We start from the raw sequence: 23,488 nt of genomic DNA, 5'->3' as shown, positions 1-23,488 counted from the left end.
AAACTTGAGTGTTTCTGCAGTGACAGACTCTTTAATTGTGCTTCTCTAATACAATGATATACTAAGCGAACAATGCTTTAAACCAGTGTCATTTTTTAACCTTTATTTAGTGTTACAACCACACAGAGAAACATTTACAATGCAATTTTTCCTACCTGAGTTTCTCATGTTTGAATCACATGGACAGATTTGGCTTCTCTAACACATATGGCGATATCACTCTACTCTGCAGCAATTGAAGATAGCAGGGAAAAAAAAGAGAAAATTCTCCAGAAAACAAAATTATATCAGTTTGTCTTTCAAGGTGCTCGGGACTTACTAAGAACCTGAGTCAAAAGTGTTTTATGTCAATAGCAATATGATCACACCTGCTTTCTAGAGATATAACAAAAACACAAGCCATTAAAAAAAGCAACTTGTCTGTTGACAAAAAATCTCACATTTATTGTATTTGTTAAACAAGTGTTGAACTTTACATCAGTCTTAAGTGATAAGCCCCTTATGTTTACATAAAAAACATGAGCTACAGTACAGCATGTATACCAGTGCGGGAAACTATTCACAAATTTCCCAATTTCTTTATTTATTCATTTTTTGAAAGATTTTAATAAATAAAATACTTAAACTTGAGCGGAAGAACTACATTTAAGATAAAAACTTCATTTTCAAAAGTCGGTTTCATCTCAGCAGCGCTTTCCCATCCCTCTGCTGTGACTGTTAAAAAGGTCAATTTCAATCAAAAATATTAACAAAAACAATGTGCAATGAATAAATCACCTTGACTGGGTTGTTGCAGTACCCTTCTACTAAAGCAATGCCACTTTGGCAAAATCGGATAAAGATATTCTAAGGGACAATATTAACTGAAATGAAAATAAAGGAATCAAACAAAATATTGGTCACAAATTGAAAAAAAAAAGATAATGCATTGTTTGACTATTTTCTTTTAATAGGCCTTTATGCTCAAACATACAACCTTGAATGAAGTGTTAGTACCATAAACAGATGTTATAACATATGTGCAACTTTTACACAATAGTCTCTCAAATGTTAAAATTTAGCAAATAAAAGGTTTCTTTATAATTATGCTTTTTTTTTCTCCCAACCCCATGAATTCTTATTTTACACTAGCAATACAACAAAATATATATTTGAGCAGTTTTTCCTTGACAACAGTTCAAGGAGCAGTTGAGAAAATATAAGGCCAGGGCTCGATTGCTAGTGGTTATACAATCCAAACTTGATGGTGATGGGAAGCAGCCAGGACCTGATATTCCTTCTCTAACAGTCTGATCAGGAAATATTTTATTTTTTACAAACATGTCCATGTCCTGGTCCAAGGGTGTAAAAACAAAAACAAAACATAAATGATGGTTAAGCTTGGGTTTTGGGAAGTGTATGTACAACCTTTGAGAGGGAAATTGCTGTTTGGATGTCACCTGTAATTTTTTTTTCCTTTTTTGTTCTTTTTGTAATTTTTTTAAACTTATTTTATGTTTTCACACCTTCAGTTTTCTCAACAACTCAACAGCAGCAGCACATTTAAATACATTGTTGGCTTATCTCTTAGAATTGAAATCTGACTCTTCGTTTTATATACAGTCTCTTGAAAACATTGCGCTGTCATTTCTGTGCCACAGGTCTCTGAGTCTGCAAGGAAGGAGATGGAAACACGGATGGCTGAGGGAAAGTCCGCAGGTGCCAAGCATGTGTGTGTGTGTTGTGGGACTGCTGGGTTCGCTTAAAAAAATAAAATAAACAAGAAAAAGAATGGTCCTGCCTTCAATGTGTGTGTGCCCTGAAAGAAGTCAGGGTTTGTGTCAGGGCAGCAGGGCTAAGGGGATGATTTAAATACATTTAAAGGCTTGTCACTAACTGCATTTGTCCTTCTTGTACATCACCTTCCGGGATGCAGTCTTCTTTAGTAACTGGAATAATGTAGCCATCACTGCTCCCTCTGCCTATCTGGTAATAGGCTTGGAGCTGGTGGCCTGCCCCTAAGTTGGGCATGCTTTTGTAGTAAACATCCTCATTCTCACTCCCTTTGGTGGGGGAGACATCCTCCACGACATCAGGGCTGCTCTCAGGGCATGGAGAGTCTGTAATATTGGGCATACTCGTGTACAAAGAGTCTCTGTTTGGGGACTGCGCACTTTCGTCAGGGTTGGTGGGTGTCAGTGGGCTGACAAAGGTATCGACTCCTCCGTCGGTCCTCACCTTCTTCTGGGGTGCGTACAGAAGCGAGTGAGTCCGCTGGGGGATGAGTGGCGCTTCCAGCTCCTGCTGATGGTGCAGCTCCAGGCCCACCGCGTTGCCCATGTGGACCAAAGATGAAGTGTCAGCCACAATGGCGTCGTCTTCGCTGCTGCTGCCACCTACTACCGTCATCTTGGGGGGAGCCCGCTCCGTGTGGTGGTGATGGTGGTACTGCGGTGGCGGCGGCTGCTGGCGGTGGGGCGGGTGACGTAAACTGGAGTGCTGCTGCTGCTGTTGGTGGTTTTTGTTACAGGCACGCAGGTTGTTGTGCACAAGCTCAGAGATGATCATTTTCTCAAAGGCAGCATCATCCAGGCTGAGTCCGCAGTCCACTACCTGCACACTGTCGCCAAAGTCCCCATTACGGAGTGAGTAGCTATTGTTAAAGTTACCATTTAGCGGTAGAGTATCCATTGCACTTGTATCCCTCACCGCACTGTTCAGTGAGTGCCCTGGAAACAAAAGGAAATATCAAGGGGAACTACATTAGTCATCACTGATAATCATAAAAGGAGAAATGAAAGTTTAATGCTGTTTAGGATGCAGTTTTATGTAAAAACAAAGTTAATTTAAGCCATGCTTTAAATCTGTTAGTTGGGCACAATCCTTAACATACAATACATAGACATGCAGTTTATTTGCAATGAGAAATTTTTGTATTTTTTCATGTATACATTTCAACTTTCCCTTTGAAAAATCACTGTAAAAAAAGCAGGGCATTGTGCATTAAAGTCTGCCACACATGTGACAAAGCAATGAAAAAAGATCCCAAACAACATTAAGAAACAGATCCAAACACTACCACAAGACACCGGCAACAGGTTGATGTATAAGTATGAAGCGACAAATTGGCAGGTTGACACATACGGGATCTCTAGCAACTAATAGAATTTATGTGGTAAAGTAAATAAGAGGAAGGGAATGTAGGGGAAATATGACAAAGACAGAAAAGGGAAAGTAGTTATGTATAAACATGGGACAGCCATCTATATTCTCACTACAAGGGGAGCCCACAAGCAGCACTCCACCATCACCACACACAGCAGGTGAAAAGACTCACTTTAGACAACTCACATCATGTCTGTCTGCTCAGGCTATCTGGTCTAAGAGCAGCTGATGTACAAAAAAAAGTAAAAAAAAAAAATAAAATGATTTATTGTAACATGGAGAATTGCTCAAAAGAACAACAAAATGTAAGATAAAACTCTTAACTGCAACAGAGCAAGAGCAAGGGTTCAGCAAATAAAACAGGCAAGCATTAAACTGCTTTTACGTTTGTGGATCAAATGGCAACAAATAAGGTGCCTTGTAAAAGCATTCACATCCTTTTATGTTTGTTTTTATAACATTACTGTCTAATTAATGTCTATTTTATTCAGATTAAATGTAGTAGAGCAACATAATAAAGTGCATAGTTGTGAAGTAGACAGAAAAGACTGACAATGGGGCATTAACCCTTTTTAAATTGGTAAAAATTGAAAAAGCATGGCAAAACTCCCAGGATATGGTAGCTCACACAAAAAACAAACAAACATTTTTTTTTTTTGAGGCTACGAAAGCATGGTGGTAAAGCATGGTGGTGGCACGCAATGTTTTTTTTTCTGCTAGGATTTGATGGAAAAACAAATCGAGCTAAATACAGAGAAATCCTGAAGAAAATCATAATTTTAGAAGTTTTTACAACTTTTGACTGGATTAAAGCTTCAATTCCCAGGAGGACAATGACCCTAAATATACAACCAACACCACAATGTTATGGTTTAGAGCAACACATGATGGCTCTATTAAACTTCACACCATCATGCAACTGTAAATCCACTTGTTCATGGATTTTCTTCATCAAATGTGATTTCACTTTACATAACTTAGAATGAATAATGTCCACTTCACAATTATGAACAACTTCAGCTTTTTCCTACTGAATTCATGTCAAAAAAACACTGATGTTGAAAAGGGATAAGAACACTTCTGCAAGGCACAATGCTTTAAAGAAAAGTCCCATATTTGGTGACTTGATTGTGGTACACTTGCTGCCTGTTAGTTGGCAGCTCGTATACCCAGAGCTGGTAAAGGTCGGAGATTGCCCACAGCCCGGCACTTGGCATTCGTCATTGTAACAGTTCTCATTGAGACCCAGGTCATTGGGAGAACACAGCCACTGCAGAGGTCAGATGTGATTGTGTTAGGAATGTCTCAAAGCATGGAGATCATGGAAAGCAGTCCTACGAAATGTAAATATTATTTATGTCATGATTGAGAGAGAGGAGATTAGGAGAAAAATGTTCTCTGCAATGGCTGGTTTCCTCCTTGTAGAATAATAACATTTAGAGCACTAAGGGCACATATGTTTTGAAATGGTTACTATAAAGAAAAAGAAGAAGGAAGAAGGAAGAGTGTGTGGAGCAGTTTAAGATGAGCAGTCTTTTGAGAATCTTTTCAAAGTTATGATACAGGCCAATAAGTCCTGAATGACAAAAAAAGGAAATGGAACAGCTGCTACTGTGATATCTATGCGTTAATGCCTGCTAGAAGGCGATTTAGTGTCCAGACAGGTGTTGTCTGAAAGACTGTGACAGGAATAATACTGGACACTGAGACTGCTGAGTGCCACACCAGGACAACTAAGACAGACAGTGGGAGAGTGAAGGGAAAAGGAAATATTTTTTTATAAATGGTGTTCTTCTTTAAAAAGTAAGAAAAAAACAAGAAACATATTTTTGGTCAGTAAGAAACAAACTAAACAAAGAAAAGTAGAGTACTGGGCAAATTCAGGACAAATCTATCAGGAGTTGAAAGATTCCTTAAAATGGTCAAATTGAGATATTTTGATTTAGATTGTTTTTGTGAACCACTTGCTCTCCACTTGAGTGTGTGTTAATGGCCTAAAGTAAACCAGTGATTGTGCCGAGGGTTTGGGGTTGTTTTAAATAAGCATGCTGAAAAAAATTTACATTTGATAGGCAAAGTTAAGTTTTACTCCCATACTTGTCTCTCTGTAGGTCACTAAAGGGAAGCACAGGGGAAAAGCACAAAACATAACAAAAGATTCCACTTCAGTTTCAAAAAGGAACAGCACATACAAAAACATCACAGCCTTATCACTGTTATATATGTTCTGATGCCATATACAACAGAAATATAGTAATCATTACTATTTGCACAGGCATACTCTAGTTCCTAATACTGTATTTAGGCATTGATAATACAATGCGTACAAAAAAAAAAAGTCATTTATTGGCAGCCCTGTTAAAGATATGATGGTGTATTTAAATGCAGCTGTCTTTAAATCTGGGTTGTAAGATCTCAAACTTAAAAAAGGAAAACAAAATCTCATTAAAAATATGTATCTCTTTCAGCAAATTTTGCCATGTTATATCTACTGGCACCCCTACCAACTACTATAAAATGAAAATGAAGAATTTTTCAAATGCATACATCACACTGATCATCATCGTACAGAGTGCTGAGAGGAGCTCTTAATAAGCAATCAATGAGTCCCAGAGAGATTTAATTTTCAAAAATATGAAAGATAAAATAACCCACCAATCAAGAAATATTTTGATCTTAATTAAAAGTGTATGAAGCGATATAGAAACCCTCACATCTTAGTTCTTCAATATGGGAAGGACAAGAGAGCACACCATGTCGGCAAGCAGATGTGTGTTAATCTAAATTAGTCAAGGAATGGGCACCGGGAAACCTTTTTTTTTTTTAACCTCACATATGAACTGGAAAAATAACCCCACAATCTGTAAAATGTCAGGGAATACTTAATACAAAAATAATAAAAAACTAAAATTGTAACAAAAAACCCTGGACGAGAACCCAAGTTTGTTTTGTCACATATCAAGCATTTTTTCATTCATGTGAAATTGTGGCACTGCCATAAATAATTGGTTTTAAGGGTTTTTACACATCTTTACCAGGGCTGACAATAAATGTGGAAAGCACTGTAAATTCTTGGAGTTTACCATGTTTAAGAAGTAGCACAGCATGAAACAAATTGCCTCATATGTTCATGGAAATAAATCTTAATGATCGTGCAGTTTGTGCTACAGCTTCAGGTCTACACCACTGTTTACATTATCTCAAGGCAGAATGCGCAGTATCTCTTTCCCATCTTAATCATTATGTCCCGTTAAGGGAAATATGAGAACACACAGGCTGGATATAGGTGAACCGCAAAGATCTATGTCATGCATGACAAAATGTGAGTGTATTAGTTCTATTTGTTTTTTGGTTTTTTTTTTTTTGCACACACACGTTTGATGAGCACATTATCAAGCCTTGCGGAGACAATGATTTAGACGGAAAGGCGATACTGCTGAACATCCTGTTTCATTTGGCCTTCTGAACACTTGTCTGAAGACATCAGTGAGGAAGGGGGAGAGAAAAAAAAGAATAAAATACATAAAAAAAGGCAGAATGCAGGTGAAAGAATTAAGTAAGCACACCTGGTGAGTTAAACACTGGAGCTGTGGGGGTGTTACACACGACTGTCTCAGCCAGTAAGGTGTTATAAGGGTTGTTAGTGCCTTGTGGTCGCAGGAGAGGGTTTGTTAGTAGGTAATTCCCAGTCATTCCTGGAGTGGCAAGACAGAGGAGGAGCAGGTAAGTTTGGCAGTTGTCTGAAAGTGTCATGGAGAACAGAAAAAAAAAGGCAAAGAATCTGACTTTGTCTTTAAGGGTGAGCCTAAATATGAAAGTAGGGCTATAAATTAAAAGTTTCTATTCAAGGCAACAAGGAAAGGAAAACTTCATGTACGCATCTTCTGCTGGTAAACCCCTCCCCCATTATCCCTTGGCCCTCCATTCATTTGTTAAGTGTGTTACAAATCCTTCCTAACCCATTTATTTACAAACTAATTTTCAACCAACTATGCTCATTATTACATTCTGTCACAAGTGTGTTTCATAACTCACTTTTAGTTATTAAGTTGTGCAAGCTTCATTTTTCAGCACCTTAGATTTTCTGTAAATATGCAAAGGTTTCGCTGTTTCAAGTCCCTCCAAATATAATTTCTACTTTATGACAGACAGGACGACTGTGTTAGGTTTTTATTTATAAGAAAAAACAACCAGGGCTAAAAATTTAGCCATTATCTTCCAAAGCCTAAGTTTTCTCCCGAGCTTGCAGTGTGTTTTAAGGATCTGAGCTATTTCCACTGCCATTTATCACCTATGTTAAATGCCATCTGTCATGTTGAGATGTCTCCAGGGATGTTTTTAATGACATGGAAGTGCTTCTAGGAGATAAAGCCCTCCTTCAGTGCACTAATTCTCTAGGGTTGCTACTACGCCCCGGAGTGATCAATATCCAACCTTTGCATTAACATCTCCAGGAAATGGTAGCGCAGAGGGGCAGAAAAAAAAAAAAGAGAGCCGTACCTCTAGATTGTTACTGATGTATCACCAAGTCAAAATGACCTGGAGAGTGTTCAATGTAAGATTCTGTCTTTTGGGAAGTGACATCAAAAAGGAAAAAAGGGGAAGGCAAAGAGCAGCAATGACAGAAGTCAGCGGAGGGAAAGTTAAGCTACCTTAGTGTAAACCTTCTTTTCCCTTGCATGCTTAGAAAGCCATTTGAGAGGCAGCAGAAAGCCTAACATCACACTAAGCACTCTGGGTCAGCCAGAGTTGAACATCATCTTCTCATCATCATATTTGTGCTCAAGCTAAATAATAAATGACAGTTTTTCCTCCCACAACCCATAAATCTCTTTATAAAGTAACAGAGGTCACCTTCTGTGCTGGGCAACAAATAGCCTTTTGCTTCATGTTTAGATATTCTGAAAATAAAACTTTTTACAACCATTTTAGTTTTGCCTATGTGTCCCCTGGGCATGATCTTTAACAGCCCGCACTTAAATCAAGAAAACACACAAGTCTCAATTTGAGACTGAGGCCAGAGGTACGAGAGAGACTGCCGCAATTGAGGAAGATTTTTGTTTTTCCAGCTCTGAGCTGACAGAAAAAGGAAACTTCATTTTTAAGGCCTTGCGTTTTTATTAACCATGCTGCACTGTCATTTCAAGACGACGGCATTTACTGCCTGGACCTTGTGTTGTGTTGCGATTGCTGGAACTTCAAGGTGATAATATTAGCTGGCAGATGGAATTCGTGCATAGGTGTGGAAAGTGATGAGGTGTGAACTGACCTTGGTTAAGGGTGGAGGTGCTGTTGATGTCACCTGAGATAAAGGAGGACTCAGATTGCTTTCTTACGGTGTCATTCCACATTCTCCTGATACGACTCTGTCAGGTCAACAAGGGACAGTCATTAGGACTTTAATCCAGCCCACGCAAGTTTCAGAACAACTTTCCTTCATGTTTTAAAATATATATTACATCTTGGATCACTCACCTGCCTACACAGTAAGGTGAGGGCAGCACCAGTGTTGCTTTTTTTTCTTTTTCATGGACTGCTCAACATTTTGTCACTGACTTGTAAAGCTTTGACCTGCTGATACTGATTGTAGCTCTTTCCAGTTTCTCGTCATGAATTATAAGATCACATAGCAACAGTATTTTTCTCAGTTTATACGAGGAACTGAGCTGTTTTCAAAAACGAGGTTTAACTATCGATTCAACAAGAAGACAAGATGATTAAAGTGTTTTTATTTTGAACTGCCTTAAGAGTCTTTTGTTTAAAGCTTTGTGTGGTAGCACTGGAAATAAAATCCTTAAGTCTAAGGAATTCCAAAACAGAAAAAAAAAAAGAAAAAGATAGAGGTTAAAAACTGAGAAGGAACAAACAATTAAGCCTTTTTTTCTCTCATTTTGTTGTAGGCCTGAAAGAATAACAAACATTTCTGAAGATATATTAATTAACTGGTTAAAACTTCTTAATATATAAAGTTAAAAGAAAAGTGCTTTACCAAGCACTTTTGGAATTATAGTCCTACAAAATTATTCAAAATACAATAAAAATTACCAACAATATTAATATTAAGAAAAACAAATGATAATATATGGAAATACAATTTTCTAAATCACAATTAAAAGCCAGAGGATATAAAAAAGGTTTTAAGCAGGTTTTACTTTGACTGACACTGAGCAGTTCTAGCAGTGGAAGGTCAGCTGCTTCACATGTAGAGGTTCACTATCAAAAAGGCTCTTACCATTCATTTTGAGCCTGAATCTGAGCATGTTCAACAGCAGTGCGTAGTGTAAAATGAATCTTGAGCGCTATGATGTAAAAGTAAGTTGTTAAACCAGTGAGAGTTTTGAAAACAAGTTGAGAGGTTCCATATTGCATGAAATCCCATCTGTTTATATTTAAACAAAAATAAGTTTGCACATAAAATTGTTTTTAAAATTAAGAGGACTAAAATCAATTTTTGAGGACTTTGAAGCGATTCAGAATTCTCAGGCCTAGGAACCAGGATTTTTTGAAGAATTGATTATTTTCTGAACCTCTAAAAACAAGCAACATGTAATAAAAAACAATTAATATAGATTAATTAGTCACAGAGATTTTCCTGACATAATTTGAAATACCTCACTGATACTGAAAAATATGTAAAAGAACCTGTTACTGGTCTTAGCGCATCTCAACTTCTATGATTTTTTTTTCATCTAAGTCACCTTTTGAACAACTTTAACTCTAGTTCTTCTTGGTTGAAGTTTTGAAGTGACATCATTGTCTTTCTGCAACCACACCACCTCTGGGGATCTTATCTACTGAAAGCTATTGGTCTATTACAATAAAGGCACTGTGCAAACCCGTTTTTTGCCTCATCAGGTCGTCCTGCAGTAAAAGTGCACCGACGATGCTTTTTTAAAGAGTGCAACACTGTTTCCCATGCACATGACATCAGTGAAAAATAAAGATAAAAGCAAGTGCTAAAGGGTTATGACAAAAACAAAGGTTCCCATGCAGCAAAGCAGACCCTGATTGGTAAATGTGGAATAATGTAACATTTCCTGAAGCTCAAATGTGCTTTCTTCTAAGAATGGTTGAGATAGATAGAAACTTTTCGCCTCTAGAGGTATTTCAGACGTTAGGTTTCAACCTCAGCACAAAATAGATTCAGTTTATTCCTTTTCATCAAAAGAAAAATAAAAAAACTGAAATAATCATTTTCACCGACTACTCAGTAGCTTTGCAGACAAATGGGGCCCTGAAGTACTTTTGTGGTAAACAGCTCACATTTACCCAGGAAGAATTTGTTTATTAAATTATTAAATAAATCTGGAAGTAGAGAAACACAATTTTATGATAGATTTTTTTTCTGTATTTTTGGTCATCCATCTCTGTCCAAACTCAATCACTTGAAGGCATCCCCACAATATCAATAAGGTAAGGCTGGTTCTGTCTCACAATTTTGTACTATCAGGTTATAGAAGTTTGTTTCGGTCTTACGGTTGTTCAAGGGCTTTTTAGTACAATACCAGGAGGGTGTCTTTTAGTGAGTAATGGCTTCTATGTGGCCACTCGACCATAAAGACTTGATTGTTGGAGAGCACCACTAATGCTTGCACCTTTGTAAAGCTCTATCATCTCCAGGAAGAAACTGAACCTCATTTATCATGACCACTATCTTGCTGCGTACCTGTCTGACTGGTCTGCTTTGTCTTAAAGTTTGTATCCTGGATCGGGCCAACAAGGAGGTGTTTGATCTCTGAACTTTAAACATCTCAATTGGTCTGTAACTTAACCCAAACTAACTTTTCCCAAACATTTTAACCCTTAATTACATTTAAGAAAAAATTTGATTTTAGTAAGGAATAATTACTTTGATATTTATCTCTATGTTGTGTTTGGGTCATATTTTCAATCCGTTTAACTTTTTCTATTCCTACTTACTTTTTTCAAACTGTTAGTTTGAAGTATTTGCTGTGGAACTGCTAAGCAAAATCAAATTACAAATCCACCATTTTTATTTCTCGCAGGGATTTTGCAGTCTGAGTTCAAGTATGCCGAAAAAGCTAAAACAACAAAATATATATTTTCTTGGAAATGTACCAACATCAGAGGAGAAAGTCCTCTTTGTGAGAAGTGGTTCAGCAACTTCTATAATTATGAAGAATGATTTGCTAAAAAAAACTCTTTGGTTGAGGGGTCAGCTCCACTTGTCTCTGGAATGATGGGCATAGCAAAGCGCCAAGCTGCAAATAACCCTATTATGATAACTTTATTTTAGACATGAATTTGCTTTGTGGTGACATGATGTCCAGGCTATTGTTTTTTTAGAAGTAGCCGTACCTTGTGTTTATCGCAACACTGTATGCTTGAGGACATTATTGCACTTGATTTTTTTAATAGTATTATTATATAAACACTTTGACTTTCTTTTGCCCTTTTTGTCTTAGGGAAAACTTAATCCAAAGCAGTCAATGACATTCTAGGCTTCATCTTTAGCTAACTCGTTAACTATGTTGAGCTGAGTGTAACATTCTGCAACCTGGATAGGGTGGGGTTTAAAGTGCCTCATTTGCTTTTAAAGCGACTCCAGAAAAATGTGTTGCTTAGACATACCTGACAACAGGGATGAAAGCAGGGCATTTACAGCTAAAATAATGAGGAATTCAGATCAAAACATTGTAATTCCATTTATATTCCACAACTGAATAATTTCAATGTGAAATGGAAGGATTTAAAAGCATGATGTCCACTTTAATTTACAAAAGGCAATGCTAATGTGTTTAATAAAAATAGTCCATTAGATTATTGTCAGGCAAATATGTTGTGTCTCAATATTTAGTCCTTTTTTATTGTGAGAATCAATTCAGTGTCCAAACCTAATCTCTTTTTTGTTTTCGCTGATGAACATTTCATGAAGACTTGTAGAGCACTTGATCTCAACTGTTCTGCTTATTTAAAGAGAAATATTTCATGTAGCAGGTAATCAACGACAGCACCACTCAGAGATAACATGATCTGCTTTGCCTGATAGTTAACCCAGTCCAATTCTTCACAATATATTACCATTACATTATCAATCCCTCTAAGTACAAAATGTCAACAGAATTAGGACAATCAATTGATTTATTTTATTTTTTACTACTTGTACCTGAAATAAGTAGCATCTAAAAACATGATACATTTTATCAAAATTGAGCCTTAGGTTCTGAAATAAACTGAATCCATTTTTTTTTACATCAATCTGGATTATGTAATGTACAAAAACGGAGCAATTTTGAGAGAAAAAAATGGTCAAATTTCCTAAGCAAATTTTAATATTAGTGTTAAAATCATGCATCATAAGCAGCTCTGCATAGAAAACATTGCATGGCACGTTTGGAGTCTTACTGTGTAAAGCTGCTGGTCTACCTGTGTACCAGAAGAGTAGCGCGCACTCGTCCGTGTCGTAGAAGTCTTTGTGGAGCCGTGTGAGCTCTCGGTTGGCAGCCCTCTGCAGCAGTATGTGTGGCGGAAGCACTTACTGTACTCTTTGCGGACCTGCATAAGCAAGAAGCAGGTGTTTACACAGACTGTTGACTTTAAATATGACTTAGCCTGCGCTATCACGGCGAACAGTGTTTGGTCTTTATATCAGCATGTGGTGCTGTTTCAGAAATGCTGGAATGCTAAAATTCAGATGCCTTTCAACTGGAAGGACAAATCTCTGAAATTAGAGTGCAGTACAACAAAAGGGCTCACTTTTTTCTGAAGAAGGCAGTGGAAAATGAAGATAAACATTCCTTGGAAGGTGTTGAATATTGTGAACAGATATGCCATGACAATGGAGGCCTCACTGATGAAGAAGAGGCCAAAAGACCACGTGAGACCCAGCAGGCACAGCAGGGCGAACGCTCCCATGACCCAAGACCTAAAAAAAAAAAAAAGCAAAACAAAAACAGGAGAATTAACACGAGGGATGTTCAGTAAATGAGTAATGACTGGCAATTTTTATTTTCTCATTTTGATCTTGGAGGAAACTCTTGAAAGATGGCTGTAAACCAAGCGACAGGAAAACACAAGATGGCAAAAACACATATGCAATCCAGTCTCATGCCTGACAATTTTATTTCCACTTTTTTCTTCTTTGCAAAATTTCAGCCTGAGCTCATCAGCAGTTTCTGCCGTCAGACAGAGAAGATGGAAGAAAAACTTTGATCTGTTTTTCTGTAAATATATTATTTTAATGCTTTAGACGATACCAAACAGCAAATTCAAAGTAGAGCAAAGAACATTTGAAAATAACTTTAAAAGAAGCAAAATGCTGCTGAGACACACAAAATATTAATCTGACTTGTGTATTTTTTAGAACTGGAGGAAAGAGGCAGATGTGGAGGAGTCGAGGGATTCTTTTTCTTGTTTGGTTGTAAAGGTCCAGTGAAGCCTTCAGACAGCAGAAGTTGTCACAGTTCAGTGGTCAAACACACAACAACAACAACCACAACACCGGATTGATGAAAACGGTGAAAGTGACCAGTCACAAGGACGGATGGATGAGAGACTTTAAAGCTGCAGTTTGGGAGAAGATGAGCTGGCAAAACAAAGTAAAAGAAAAAGAGCAAGAGAGAGAGAGAGACAGAAAAGGAAAGACGGAATAAGGAAGAGAATAAACTGTAAGCTGAAGAGGAGATTTCTGGGCAACATGTTCTTACTTGATAAAGTGTTTATTATCTTCATAGCTAGAGAGCATGATAGCGGGAAGAGAGAAACACAATTAGATCAGAGCACAGAACAGCGCGGGTTAGTTGGCACTTGAGTGTGATATTTTCAACTTTTTGATCCAAGGGAAATCAGGGGAGGCAATCAAATTAGGGTCTAACAAGAGCCAAGATTTGCATGTTTTGATTAAATTACCAAATATTCCATCTTTAAGCAAAGCAATTGGTCAGAACACATCGTCTGCTGTCTGAATTTGCATCCATGCTGCTGATGGGTGGGTGGTGGTGTGTGAATAACATTATTTGAGGTGCGCGGTAAAAGCTTACCCAGGCAAATCTGTATTATAGTAGCCGTCACAAACGCGATAATTACTGGTGTGGGTTGCAGAGCGGAGACAGAGGTAGAAGATGAGAGGAGAAAAGAAAGTACAGGGCCTGCGTTAACTTTGAGTTTGCATGCAACATGCAATAGACACAGTGACTCGTAGAGAAAACTCTGACACAAAGAAAACAAAGAAAATGACCACAAGGAAAACAGCAATTAGCATAAACAACATAAGCAAGTTTAAATTAAATAATTTCAACATTCAGCGAGAAAATCTGCGCCTGTTTTTAAGCAAGCAGGCTTCAGAAAATATGGTCTGCTGTGGTTTGCTTGATAAGGGAGTAGTCTATCACAAATAAACTGAGATGTCTAAATCGGCCTTTAATGACTGTTCTGCCTGATTGCGGTTTTACCACTGAGCTGCTATGCTAAAAAAAATAAACAGAAAAAACAACCACTGACTATAGAAAGATAGAGAACCCTAACAAACAGTGGTTGTTGCTACTTGAGCACTTACTGTAATAATATGATTGTGTAAACTGGTGTTTTTACAGCAACCAACAAGACCTTATAACCTCAAATAAAATCCATTCACAATTCTGCAGCACAAACAATTCAATATTTCTTTATTGACAAAGGTATTAAAAAGAGCTTTTCCTTCCAAGAGCAAATCATTGTGGTGATATGTCTTGATTGAAACATAAATGGTTAGGTAACGGTGGTGGTGTCTGAGTTTTTCTTTTTATTTTCTCTCTCGATGAGAGTTTTAGCTTGGATCTATTAGAAAAGAAAAAACATTTGTGATGCTCCAGGGTTTCTGCTGTATCCAACCCTTCCAGGAGATGCTGGGACATTGAGCTCAGGACTTCTTTTTTTTCTTTTTAACTAAGGAAAAAGGTTATAAGCAGCTAATATCTTACTGGCAGTGGACTGCACTCTTGGTGTCTCCGTTTAGTATAAACTCATATGAGTTGGCCCGATAAATTGGAGCTAATGCCGAGCTTGCAAATGGCCAATACAAAAGCAAACTTTTACCATGTTTTATCACCCTTTGTTTCCATTGAGCTATTATTTACACACGACTAATGATTGTATGCCACACATTTTGTTCCTCAGAGAAAAACAAGGACAAAAAAGGTTAAATTTTTGCGCTCAGACCAAGTGTCTCACAAGTAAAAGACAACAACCAGAAATATTTAAGTAGATGCTATTTCACAATTTTTGTTTGGCACAATATTTATTGGCAAAGTAAAGTGAGACTTGTAAATTCTTACCCAACTGGCACCAGAAAATGGTGAAGAAAATAAATGCTATGAAAATGGTGAAGAAAATAAATGCTGTGGATATAAAGGCATGTTCTGTAAGCTTGATGTTGTATCCATAGCCAGACTCCTGTGACATCAAGATGTACATGTTCTGATGCAGATATAAGCCCTTTCAGATCATTTTTCTGCAGTTACCACATAACACACAAATCTTACTTCACAAATGATTTTGTCATCCACATAACTTAAGCCGACCCAGTGTGATCCAGGACCATGTGTGCTTTCATGCAGGTGGGATTACTGAACCAGTTGACTGTGGCCTACATCGCAACAAAATTGAACAATACAGATTAAATAGGTGTGGGTTATTCCCCTCGTGTTTGGCTAAGCTCTGTGTTGTGGTCCTTGTGGAGGCTATTCAAATGCATTTCATTATCTACACCAGGTTCTGTTGATCAGAGTATTTCTCAGATGAGAAAGACTCTAGAGGATCATCTGGTGTCTTTGCACCTGCAGGCTTAGCTGCTGTTGCTTTGGTTGCTTTGTATCATATATCACTATGTCACACTTGTTCTGCAATCCCATGTTACCCTTATAACTCAGATCGTTATGGGATTGCCAGACCTCTAAAGGAGAATCCAAAGTGTGAAATTGGTGGGTCAATGTTTTGTGGAAACAAAGTTTAAAAAAAAGAAGCTAAAACCATGTTGTTTTAGAAGCAGGAACCACATATCTTGTCAGCTTGATGTCTTGTTAAAACACTTAATAATAATGCATACAATCTTTTCAAGGGACCTCATTTCAGAAATTCCAAGCTTTCTTTAAAAGTTTAGAAAACATAGAGCAAGAGTAAGAAAAAATAAATCAGACCACATCCTAGCGAACCACATTAACATCATTCATACAAAAAAGAAACACTGTGTTCCTCAGCATATATGGCATTTTCACTTACTTTATGTTCTCCAGTCGACTCGAGTCTGGTTTCAGGGTGGTAGAGTGCTTCACCATTTTGTACATCGTGATTACCAGGAAGATGAGATTGAGCTGTCAAAACAGAATAATGGCAGTGTTAATTCATGAAGATTTATGCCTCGAGATAAGGCAGACAGAGGAAAAAAAAACTGTTAATTTGTCCATAAGTATTAAAAGCAAAGAGCCTTCAACTCTCTGCAATGTCCACAGACTAATCCAATAAACATCTATCACTCCTGCTAGTCTCAGACGGGCCGACTGGCGCCAAATTTAGTGTCATTCTATATCAATGAGAGCATGAAAATACATTAAAATCCATCAATGTGGAAAAAAAACAAAAAAACAGCAACAGTCACACGGCAGCAGTCTTGCAATGTCAGAAGGGAATGAGAAGTAGCAGGAGAAATAAGAGAGGCTCTTGTTGTACAAAACAACCACATATCATTTTATGCACATAGTGAAATATTATGAGGTATAACTAGCAACAAAAGGCTTGGGGGAACATGGTATATTTTGTTCAATTCTCTTGTGTGTTCAGATGAAAAGAAAGAAAAAGAAAGAGGTAAAGAGAAAGGGAGCTTGCCTGTTTTAACGCATTAAATCTTGTGGGAGGAGGGAGCACATATCAGGCTCAGACAAGAATACTATGAGCCGCGTTTCTGAGCACATTTATTTGGTACCTTAAAAAAATCAATAGTGTGATTTAGAGACACAAAGGATGGATAGTCCAGCAAGGGGCTCCTCCAAATAATTTACTTCAAAATCATTTATTCTGAGGCAGACAAGTCCTCGACACAGCATGTACAAGCACTCACAGCAGATGTACCAAACTGTGTTCGCACTGCAAGCCAGTCATGTATAAATAATGTCAAGAAATGTCTAAGGAAGAAAAAAAAAAAACACAAGAGGTGTGCCTAAGCGCATGTCGATGGTTCAAACAAATACAGCTATTAAAAAGAAAGCAAAACACACAAAATAAATACATTTGTGGCGACAAAAGCTTTTATCCAGGGGAGCCTCGCAAATGGTGCGTTTCAGCATCAACATGTTATTTTTAGAATGCCAGAAAGAAAAATGTGGATGAATTGCCAATGCGAGGGACCTTTGTGAGCTGGACTCGGACCACAGCCATTCGCTCTGGAGCAGAAATTTCTGAGTGTGCTGGTGCACACTGCTATCAAAAGGCTGCCTGTGATCAATACATCACCCCCTCCACATGCAATCAACTCACAGAGCCGCACACAATAAAAGCCAGACTCTCAAAGAAAAGGATGGCAAGAAAGGGATGAAAAAGAAAAGAGAACAAGAGAAAGAGGTAGAGGGAAAATCAAGATCTGACTTTTATATCATAGACGGAACTGAAGCTATGTTTTTGTTTCGCAGCTCTCAGCCATTATTTCTGCCAGCCGTCTGCATGAGTAAGACAGCGGGGGTGGGGAGGAACAGGTGGGGGAGGACTTTTGAAAAACCCTTTCACACATGGAGTGGTGACATGGATCCAATGAGACAGAGGAGAGGGACACAGTACTTTAAAGTAACCCAGCAGCATGGCACATGTTCCCACCCCCACCGACATGCATTCGCAGCCTTTCCCGGGGGGATCCCTCTTGCTAGAGCGAAGCCGCCTTGCCTCCATCCTTCACTCCCTTTCTGAATCATCACTGCAAGCCATGCAGAAGCACCTCGCCTCACTGGGAGTGGGGGAGAGAGCTTTTTTTTTTTCTCCTGAAGTGGACTGTGTGTGTACACCCTGAACTCCAAATGAACTGCAGGGGATAAAATATTAAAGGTGCAGATGGAGCTGTCCAGATGACAAGAACTGCTCGCGACGTGTCATGATCCAAAAGGCCTTGCGTTGAAGTTATCTCAAGCATGCAAATGGCTCCCCCCAGCACTCATTACTTCCATGTTCCCCCTTTCATGGAGCTAATACCTTCTGTGCCAAGAGAGGGGTGACCTCTGCTTAAAAACACTGATCTAACTGCCTGCTTCATGCTTCTGTTTTCAGACAGTTTCAGAGCTGTTTCAAGGGAAACAAACAAGCAAACAAAAAAAACAACCAACCAAACAAACAAACAAACAAACAAATAAACTGGAGATCCAGGAAAGAACTGTCCAGTCCAGAAATCAAAAGTTTGATATTTTTCTGATCTGTGAATGAGCCGTTCATATGTGCTACCAGATCATACTGAAAAAAAAAAAAAAAACACTTCAAAGTGGATGCCGTTACTAAGTGAAGCCAAAGGAAGAGCAGAAATGCAAGCAGATAGTCAACAATACAATATTTTCTATGACTTGAATACTCCCATTAACAAGTTTCAAGAAAGAGCAAGTCTTTCAAAAATTATGCTGAATTGGGAATTCAACTGTTGCTCGGCATTAAACAAACTAGACTTATAGTTAAAGTAAAGTTCTGAAATCTTTTGGCAATGCACATTATAGGTGCACTCACAACAGCCCTGTTTGATCTGCTTTAATCAAACTCTGGATTGTTTGCCGCAATAGTCTGATTTGTTTTAGGAAGTAAACTCTGGGCTGCCTAAAACCTGGATCTCGATTTGATTTAAGTGAATTCTAGCGTGGCTCAAATGCATACATAAACTGACGGATTACGTCTTATCCGTCAGTTGTCCCCTGAACATTGTTGTTCGATGCCAGCAGACCTGATACCGCTCCAAAAGTAGGAAGTGATGAATAAGTCAGGGAATTCTGGCTAAATACATGGAGTGGTGACATGGATCCAACCAATACAAATGCAGGACTTTAGCAACAGCGGGAGAAGCTGCTTGTGTTCTTCTGCCAAAGACGAAAGAGAAATCCTACAACTGCTAAAATGTGACGCCACTCCGTTTTTATTGTGGCTTAGAAAGGTTTTTGGACAGTTTGACACTGCAGGGTGAAAGCAAACCACACCTGCTGAAAATCTAACGAATGTTGCAATTTTAGGCACCAATTGAACTGAGTCTACTGGGCTATCAGCTGCCAAAACACCCTGAAACTGGACAGATGTTTCAGGAGATATTGATCGCTTGATTGATTGATATTTAGTGATATTGATCTGTGATCAATATCACAAATCAATATATGTGATATTGATCTGTGATCAATATCACTAAGTGCAAAAATAAGAGGTTGAAGACAGGATGAAATTTAAGTTTAATTTTATCTTTGCTTTAAAATATTAGCAAAACCCTTTTATTTTACATTGAATAATCTCTTACAAACTTCTCATCACATTAATTCCGCTTTGAAAAATAAATAAATAAATGAATAAATAAATACATAAATTATGACCACTCACAGCAAGAAGGCTTGACAAAAATATTCTGAACCCTGTTCTTATATCTCCTTGCTCTACAGTTTTTAAAGAGAATTTGGAATCAGATTGCCTTGGCAGGTCAAAGCTTTATGGAAACCAAAGACAGTAAATTGGCTGAAAATTTCTGGTTGGTGAATCTCAAGAAAAAACATAAATCCTCCTCATTACTTGCTTAAACATGGTTTTGGCTGCATTTTGGCTCCTCACATAAGCAGAAAGTGCACTGTTTTCTCCTTTGCTTTTCCCTCTCTCTCATTGACAAGGACAAAGCCAATTTGTAGAGAAACCAGGGTCACGGATGATGCAGACAAACCTTGCTCCTGCGCTCTCCCCCGAGATCCCCCTTTCCACAGTGCTTTGTCTTTTTCAGACAATTGTTGCATAGAGCAGCACGCTAAGCCCGAGCCAGTGCAACACAACCTCATCCCTGTCACACGTAGGCTTTGCAGCAATACATTAGCTCCTCACAGGGTCATGATTCCATCTCTCCGGTCATCACCACTGGGATCCTGATCATCATTTCCACCGCAGACATATTTTTCATGCAAATTATTATGAGAGAAACAGCCAATTTGAAAACAATGAGGGCCCAATTTAAGGAGAGGAAACATATTCCTGTGTGGCTGACGGAGCATTTGCTGAGGCAGGAAGAATTGTGTGTTTGCTTTAATACAATGTTAGCTTTTCTTCAATTATAAGCTCACACATTCAAAGCGGGTGCAGAGAGAAAGAAAAATATAGATGTGAAAAGAAAAAAAGAGGCATTTCATCATTTGCTGAAAGAGATTTTAATCCAGCGCAGCTCTTCATTGGGTCTTCAGCACACCACCTCATCTCACATTGAGAAGCAATTTTACAGCAACCATAAAATGCAGTTCAGTTAGTAGAATCGTCTTTTATTCATTCCGACACTGCACACAAAGAGCTGTACTGTAGCTTTGCTTTTAAAGCTCCGAGCACAGATCCAACAGTGCGCAGACACTCACTGGAATTTGACACAGCTGCCCCATCTCTCTAGTATATTTTCAGTGTCAGCTCTATGTTCAGCACAGGTCACTGCGTCTGTAGATATTGTACCAACCATTGGGATATATGATGAAGACGGCACTGAACAAATACCACCCTGCCCGAACACGAGGCGAGCTTGCAGAAATTCCTTCTCCCTTGGTTCGCACAAGGGCAAAGCAATGCTTCAAGCGGCGAATGTACAGCATATGTGAGGAATAGCTATTTTCTTTTTTCACTTATGCAAGAAAGTCAGACTCCCTGAGGTCTCATTCTTCTGAGCCCCTCTGATGGAGCAGGAGATAATAATGTCATGACCAGTAAATAATTGCATGCCTTTTATGGGACATATGTCAATAGGAAATGCTATATGTCCTTCACCCTTGACGGTCCTTGACCAAACAGAGAAGTGCTTTTGCTTTTTTTTTTTTTTTTCCTTTCCTCCCCTCACTTACAGTACCATCCGGTATTTACAAAAAGCAAACAAACCAATAAAGGACTTTTGGCCCTTCCTGTGCAGAGAAGAAAAACAGAAACAGAACATTTCACACCCACACATAATACACACACTCACACACACACACACACATATATATATATATATATATATATGTATGTGTGTGTGTGTGTGTGTGTGTGTGTGTGTGTGTGTGTGTGTGTGTGTGTGTGTGTATATATGTATGTATGTATGTAGTCTGATTAATTATACTCTGGCTCTCTTATTAATCATGATTATTCGCTATGGCTGAAATTGTAAGTTTAAATTATAAATATGCACGCAGTTGTCAAGCTCCTCCTGCTGCTGTCCAACCAACTAAAATGCAAGCAATTATCTGAATGTTTTAGTACTTAACAGCAACTGGTGTAAACTTACTCCTTTACACATGTGTACAAGTGATAGCAAACTTGTTCAGAAGGCAACTGACAGATAAGATGATTTATTTTCTAGTTTTTTAGTGCCCCACTCCTTTGAGATGCTGCCCTGGGCAACTGCCAGTATAGCCCTTATCCATCACTGTATGTTTGTTAAACATGTTTTACTGTCTCAAATCAAACATATCTGAAGATTCTCTGTTGGATTTTATTTTAAGGGTATAATAGGAAATGGTTTTCCACATAGTTGAAAGAAACATTTTTTGATGTTTTATTCATGTATTGTGATGAATATATTAACAGTCACGAGAATATATATACTTTCATAAACCACTGTAAAGGATAAATTGATAGCTCCGAGATGACGCAGCTCTAAAATGTGTGCACATTTTGATTGAAGTACTTTATGAAGTCCTGATTCCTGTCAGGGACTAAGAGCCACAAAGGGTTTTGGATCCTTCAAAAATGCGTCTTTGTTGCAGAATTAACTTGTCATCTCTGAGGAAACAAGGTGAAGAAAAACAAATCCTGCTGACTTTTCATCTCACTTTGACCGGCCCGCTTCCTTTATCTCCGTGCATCTCTTTCATCTCACTTGCTCTCACTCGCTTTAGCACTCCGAAAGTGTACGTAAAATAAAACAGCTTACCATGATGATAAAGGTGACTGGTCCTATAAAGCTCCATATGAAATGATTGTCTACACTCAGCCAACACCTGTGAGAAAGAAACAAGCAATTAAACAAACACACAGCACATATGTTTTTTCAACAAAATATAATGCTGAGAATATTTATCATGTAGACTTTTTATTAGGAACTTTTAAGAGCTCTTTGTGCATTGAACATGATTACATTTACACAAAACAAAGAAAAGACCCCAAGTAGTCTTTAGCAGCAACGAGTCTTAGCTGTGATATGGTCATTAATCTACGTAAAATGCTTCTGCGAAAATGCTCTTCTCTTTAAGAGAGCATTTACAAACAAGAGGTCACAGGAGGGTCTTTGAGCAGAGAGGCATTAATGTAGCTGCATCCTCTGGTGAAACCACAGTGTTGGGTCTGTCAGCCACTTTCAAATGACATGAAAAATTGAACAGCTGCCCATCCCTGGCAAAAAAGAAGCTTGAATGTTTCGGTGTAGTCTCCAGGGGCAACGCATAAGGTGCTGGCAAGAGATGATGAGTTGATTTCTTTTCAAAATCTGCCTCACACAGACACAGCAGGTAGACTCTACGCAGCGTAGCATCCAGTATGTCAGCTTGGCTTTTCACAGAATGTGTGTCAGACAGATGCACTTACGCTTTGTGGGTCCCGTAGCTGCCGTAGTCGATGGCTGCTGAGACGCCGACCACGATTGCCGGAAAGAGGTACCCCGACACATAGTAGTACTTTTTTCGAGAGTATTCGCTCTCAAATACCTCAACGAGCATGAGGTATAGCTGTACTCCCTCCAGACACATCCAGGAGAAGGAAGCCAGGAAGAAGAAATGGAGGATTCCAGCAATGATGGCACATCCAATCTGAGAGCATAATTACAGATTCATAAAATAAATTAATATCAGACACAAACAATACAGTGGTCTTTTCTCTCTTAAGGATTTCTTGTTGTTCTTGTATATCACACTTAGATGTTTTAGACCATTAAACAACAATAACCACAGTTCTTAAATGATAATGTCTTTTATTACAGATTTATTTTTTGCCTGTGTGAAAAAGTAATAGCCAAACAATATTAGAATTAGAAATAACTGGTTGTGCCCCCTATGGCACAAACAATTGTCATCAACTGAATTTCTGGCAATATGTTTTTTACATCTCTGTGGAGGGATTTTGGCCCACTCATGTTGGCAAAATTTGCTGTAATTTCTGCTTAAAGTCATTTCACAGCATGTTAGTAAGATTTACAATTGAA

The 23,488-nt window shown here is 38.3% G+C and overlaps 1 protein-coding gene across 40 annotated transcripts in view; it reads right to left on the bottom strand.

Moving 5' to 3' along the window:
- Nucleotides 1–88: 88 nt before the first annotated feature.
- adgrl2a (adhesion G protein-coupled receptor L2a) overlaps nt 89–23,488 on the bottom strand; it is a 101,888-nt gene continuing 78,488 nt past the window's right edge. For 5 of the 40 annotated variants that reach the window (XM_055047056.1, XM_055047079.1, XM_055047089.1 and 2 more), the window contains 11 exons: nt 22,876–23,096; nt 22,226–22,292; nt 16,360–16,451; nt 14,145–14,189; nt 13,812–13,838; nt 12,862–13,030; nt 12,511–12,660; nt 8,414–8,510; nt 6,711–6,839; nt 5,242–5,259; nt 89–2,708 (listed from right to left, as the gene is read on the bottom strand). In XM_055047056.1, coding sequence (XP_054903031.1) covers nt 1,858–2,708; nt 5,242–5,259; nt 6,711–6,839; nt 8,414–8,510; nt 12,511–12,660; nt 12,862–13,030; nt 13,812–13,838; nt 14,145–14,189; nt 16,360–16,451; nt 22,226–22,292; nt 22,876–23,096 — 1,866 coding nt within the window. In that variant the 3' untranslated portion in view covers nt 89–1,857. Of the gene's footprint in view, nt 2,709–3,316; nt 3,370–5,207; nt 5,260–6,710; nt 6,840–8,413; nt 8,511–12,510; nt 12,661–12,861; nt 13,031–13,811; nt 13,839–14,144; nt 14,190–16,359; nt 16,452–22,225; nt 22,293–22,875; nt 23,097–23,488 lie in introns of all 40 variants that reach the window. The other 35 variants (XM_055047134.1, XM_055047167.1, XM_055047279.1 and 32 more) reach the window with 19 other exon arrangements.

Source organism: Poeciliopsis prolifica, unplaced genomic scaffold (assembly GCF_027474105.1).
Source record: "Poeciliopsis prolifica strain line A6 unplaced genomic scaffold, Auburn_PproV2 SCAFFOLD002, whole genome shotgun sequence".
Taxonomy (NCBI): Eukaryota; Metazoa; Chordata; class Actinopteri; order Cyprinodontiformes; family Poeciliidae; genus Poeciliopsis; species Poeciliopsis prolifica.
The sequence above is the reverse complement of the archived record's forward strand: the minus strand, read 5'-3'. Positions and strand labels throughout refer to the sequence as shown.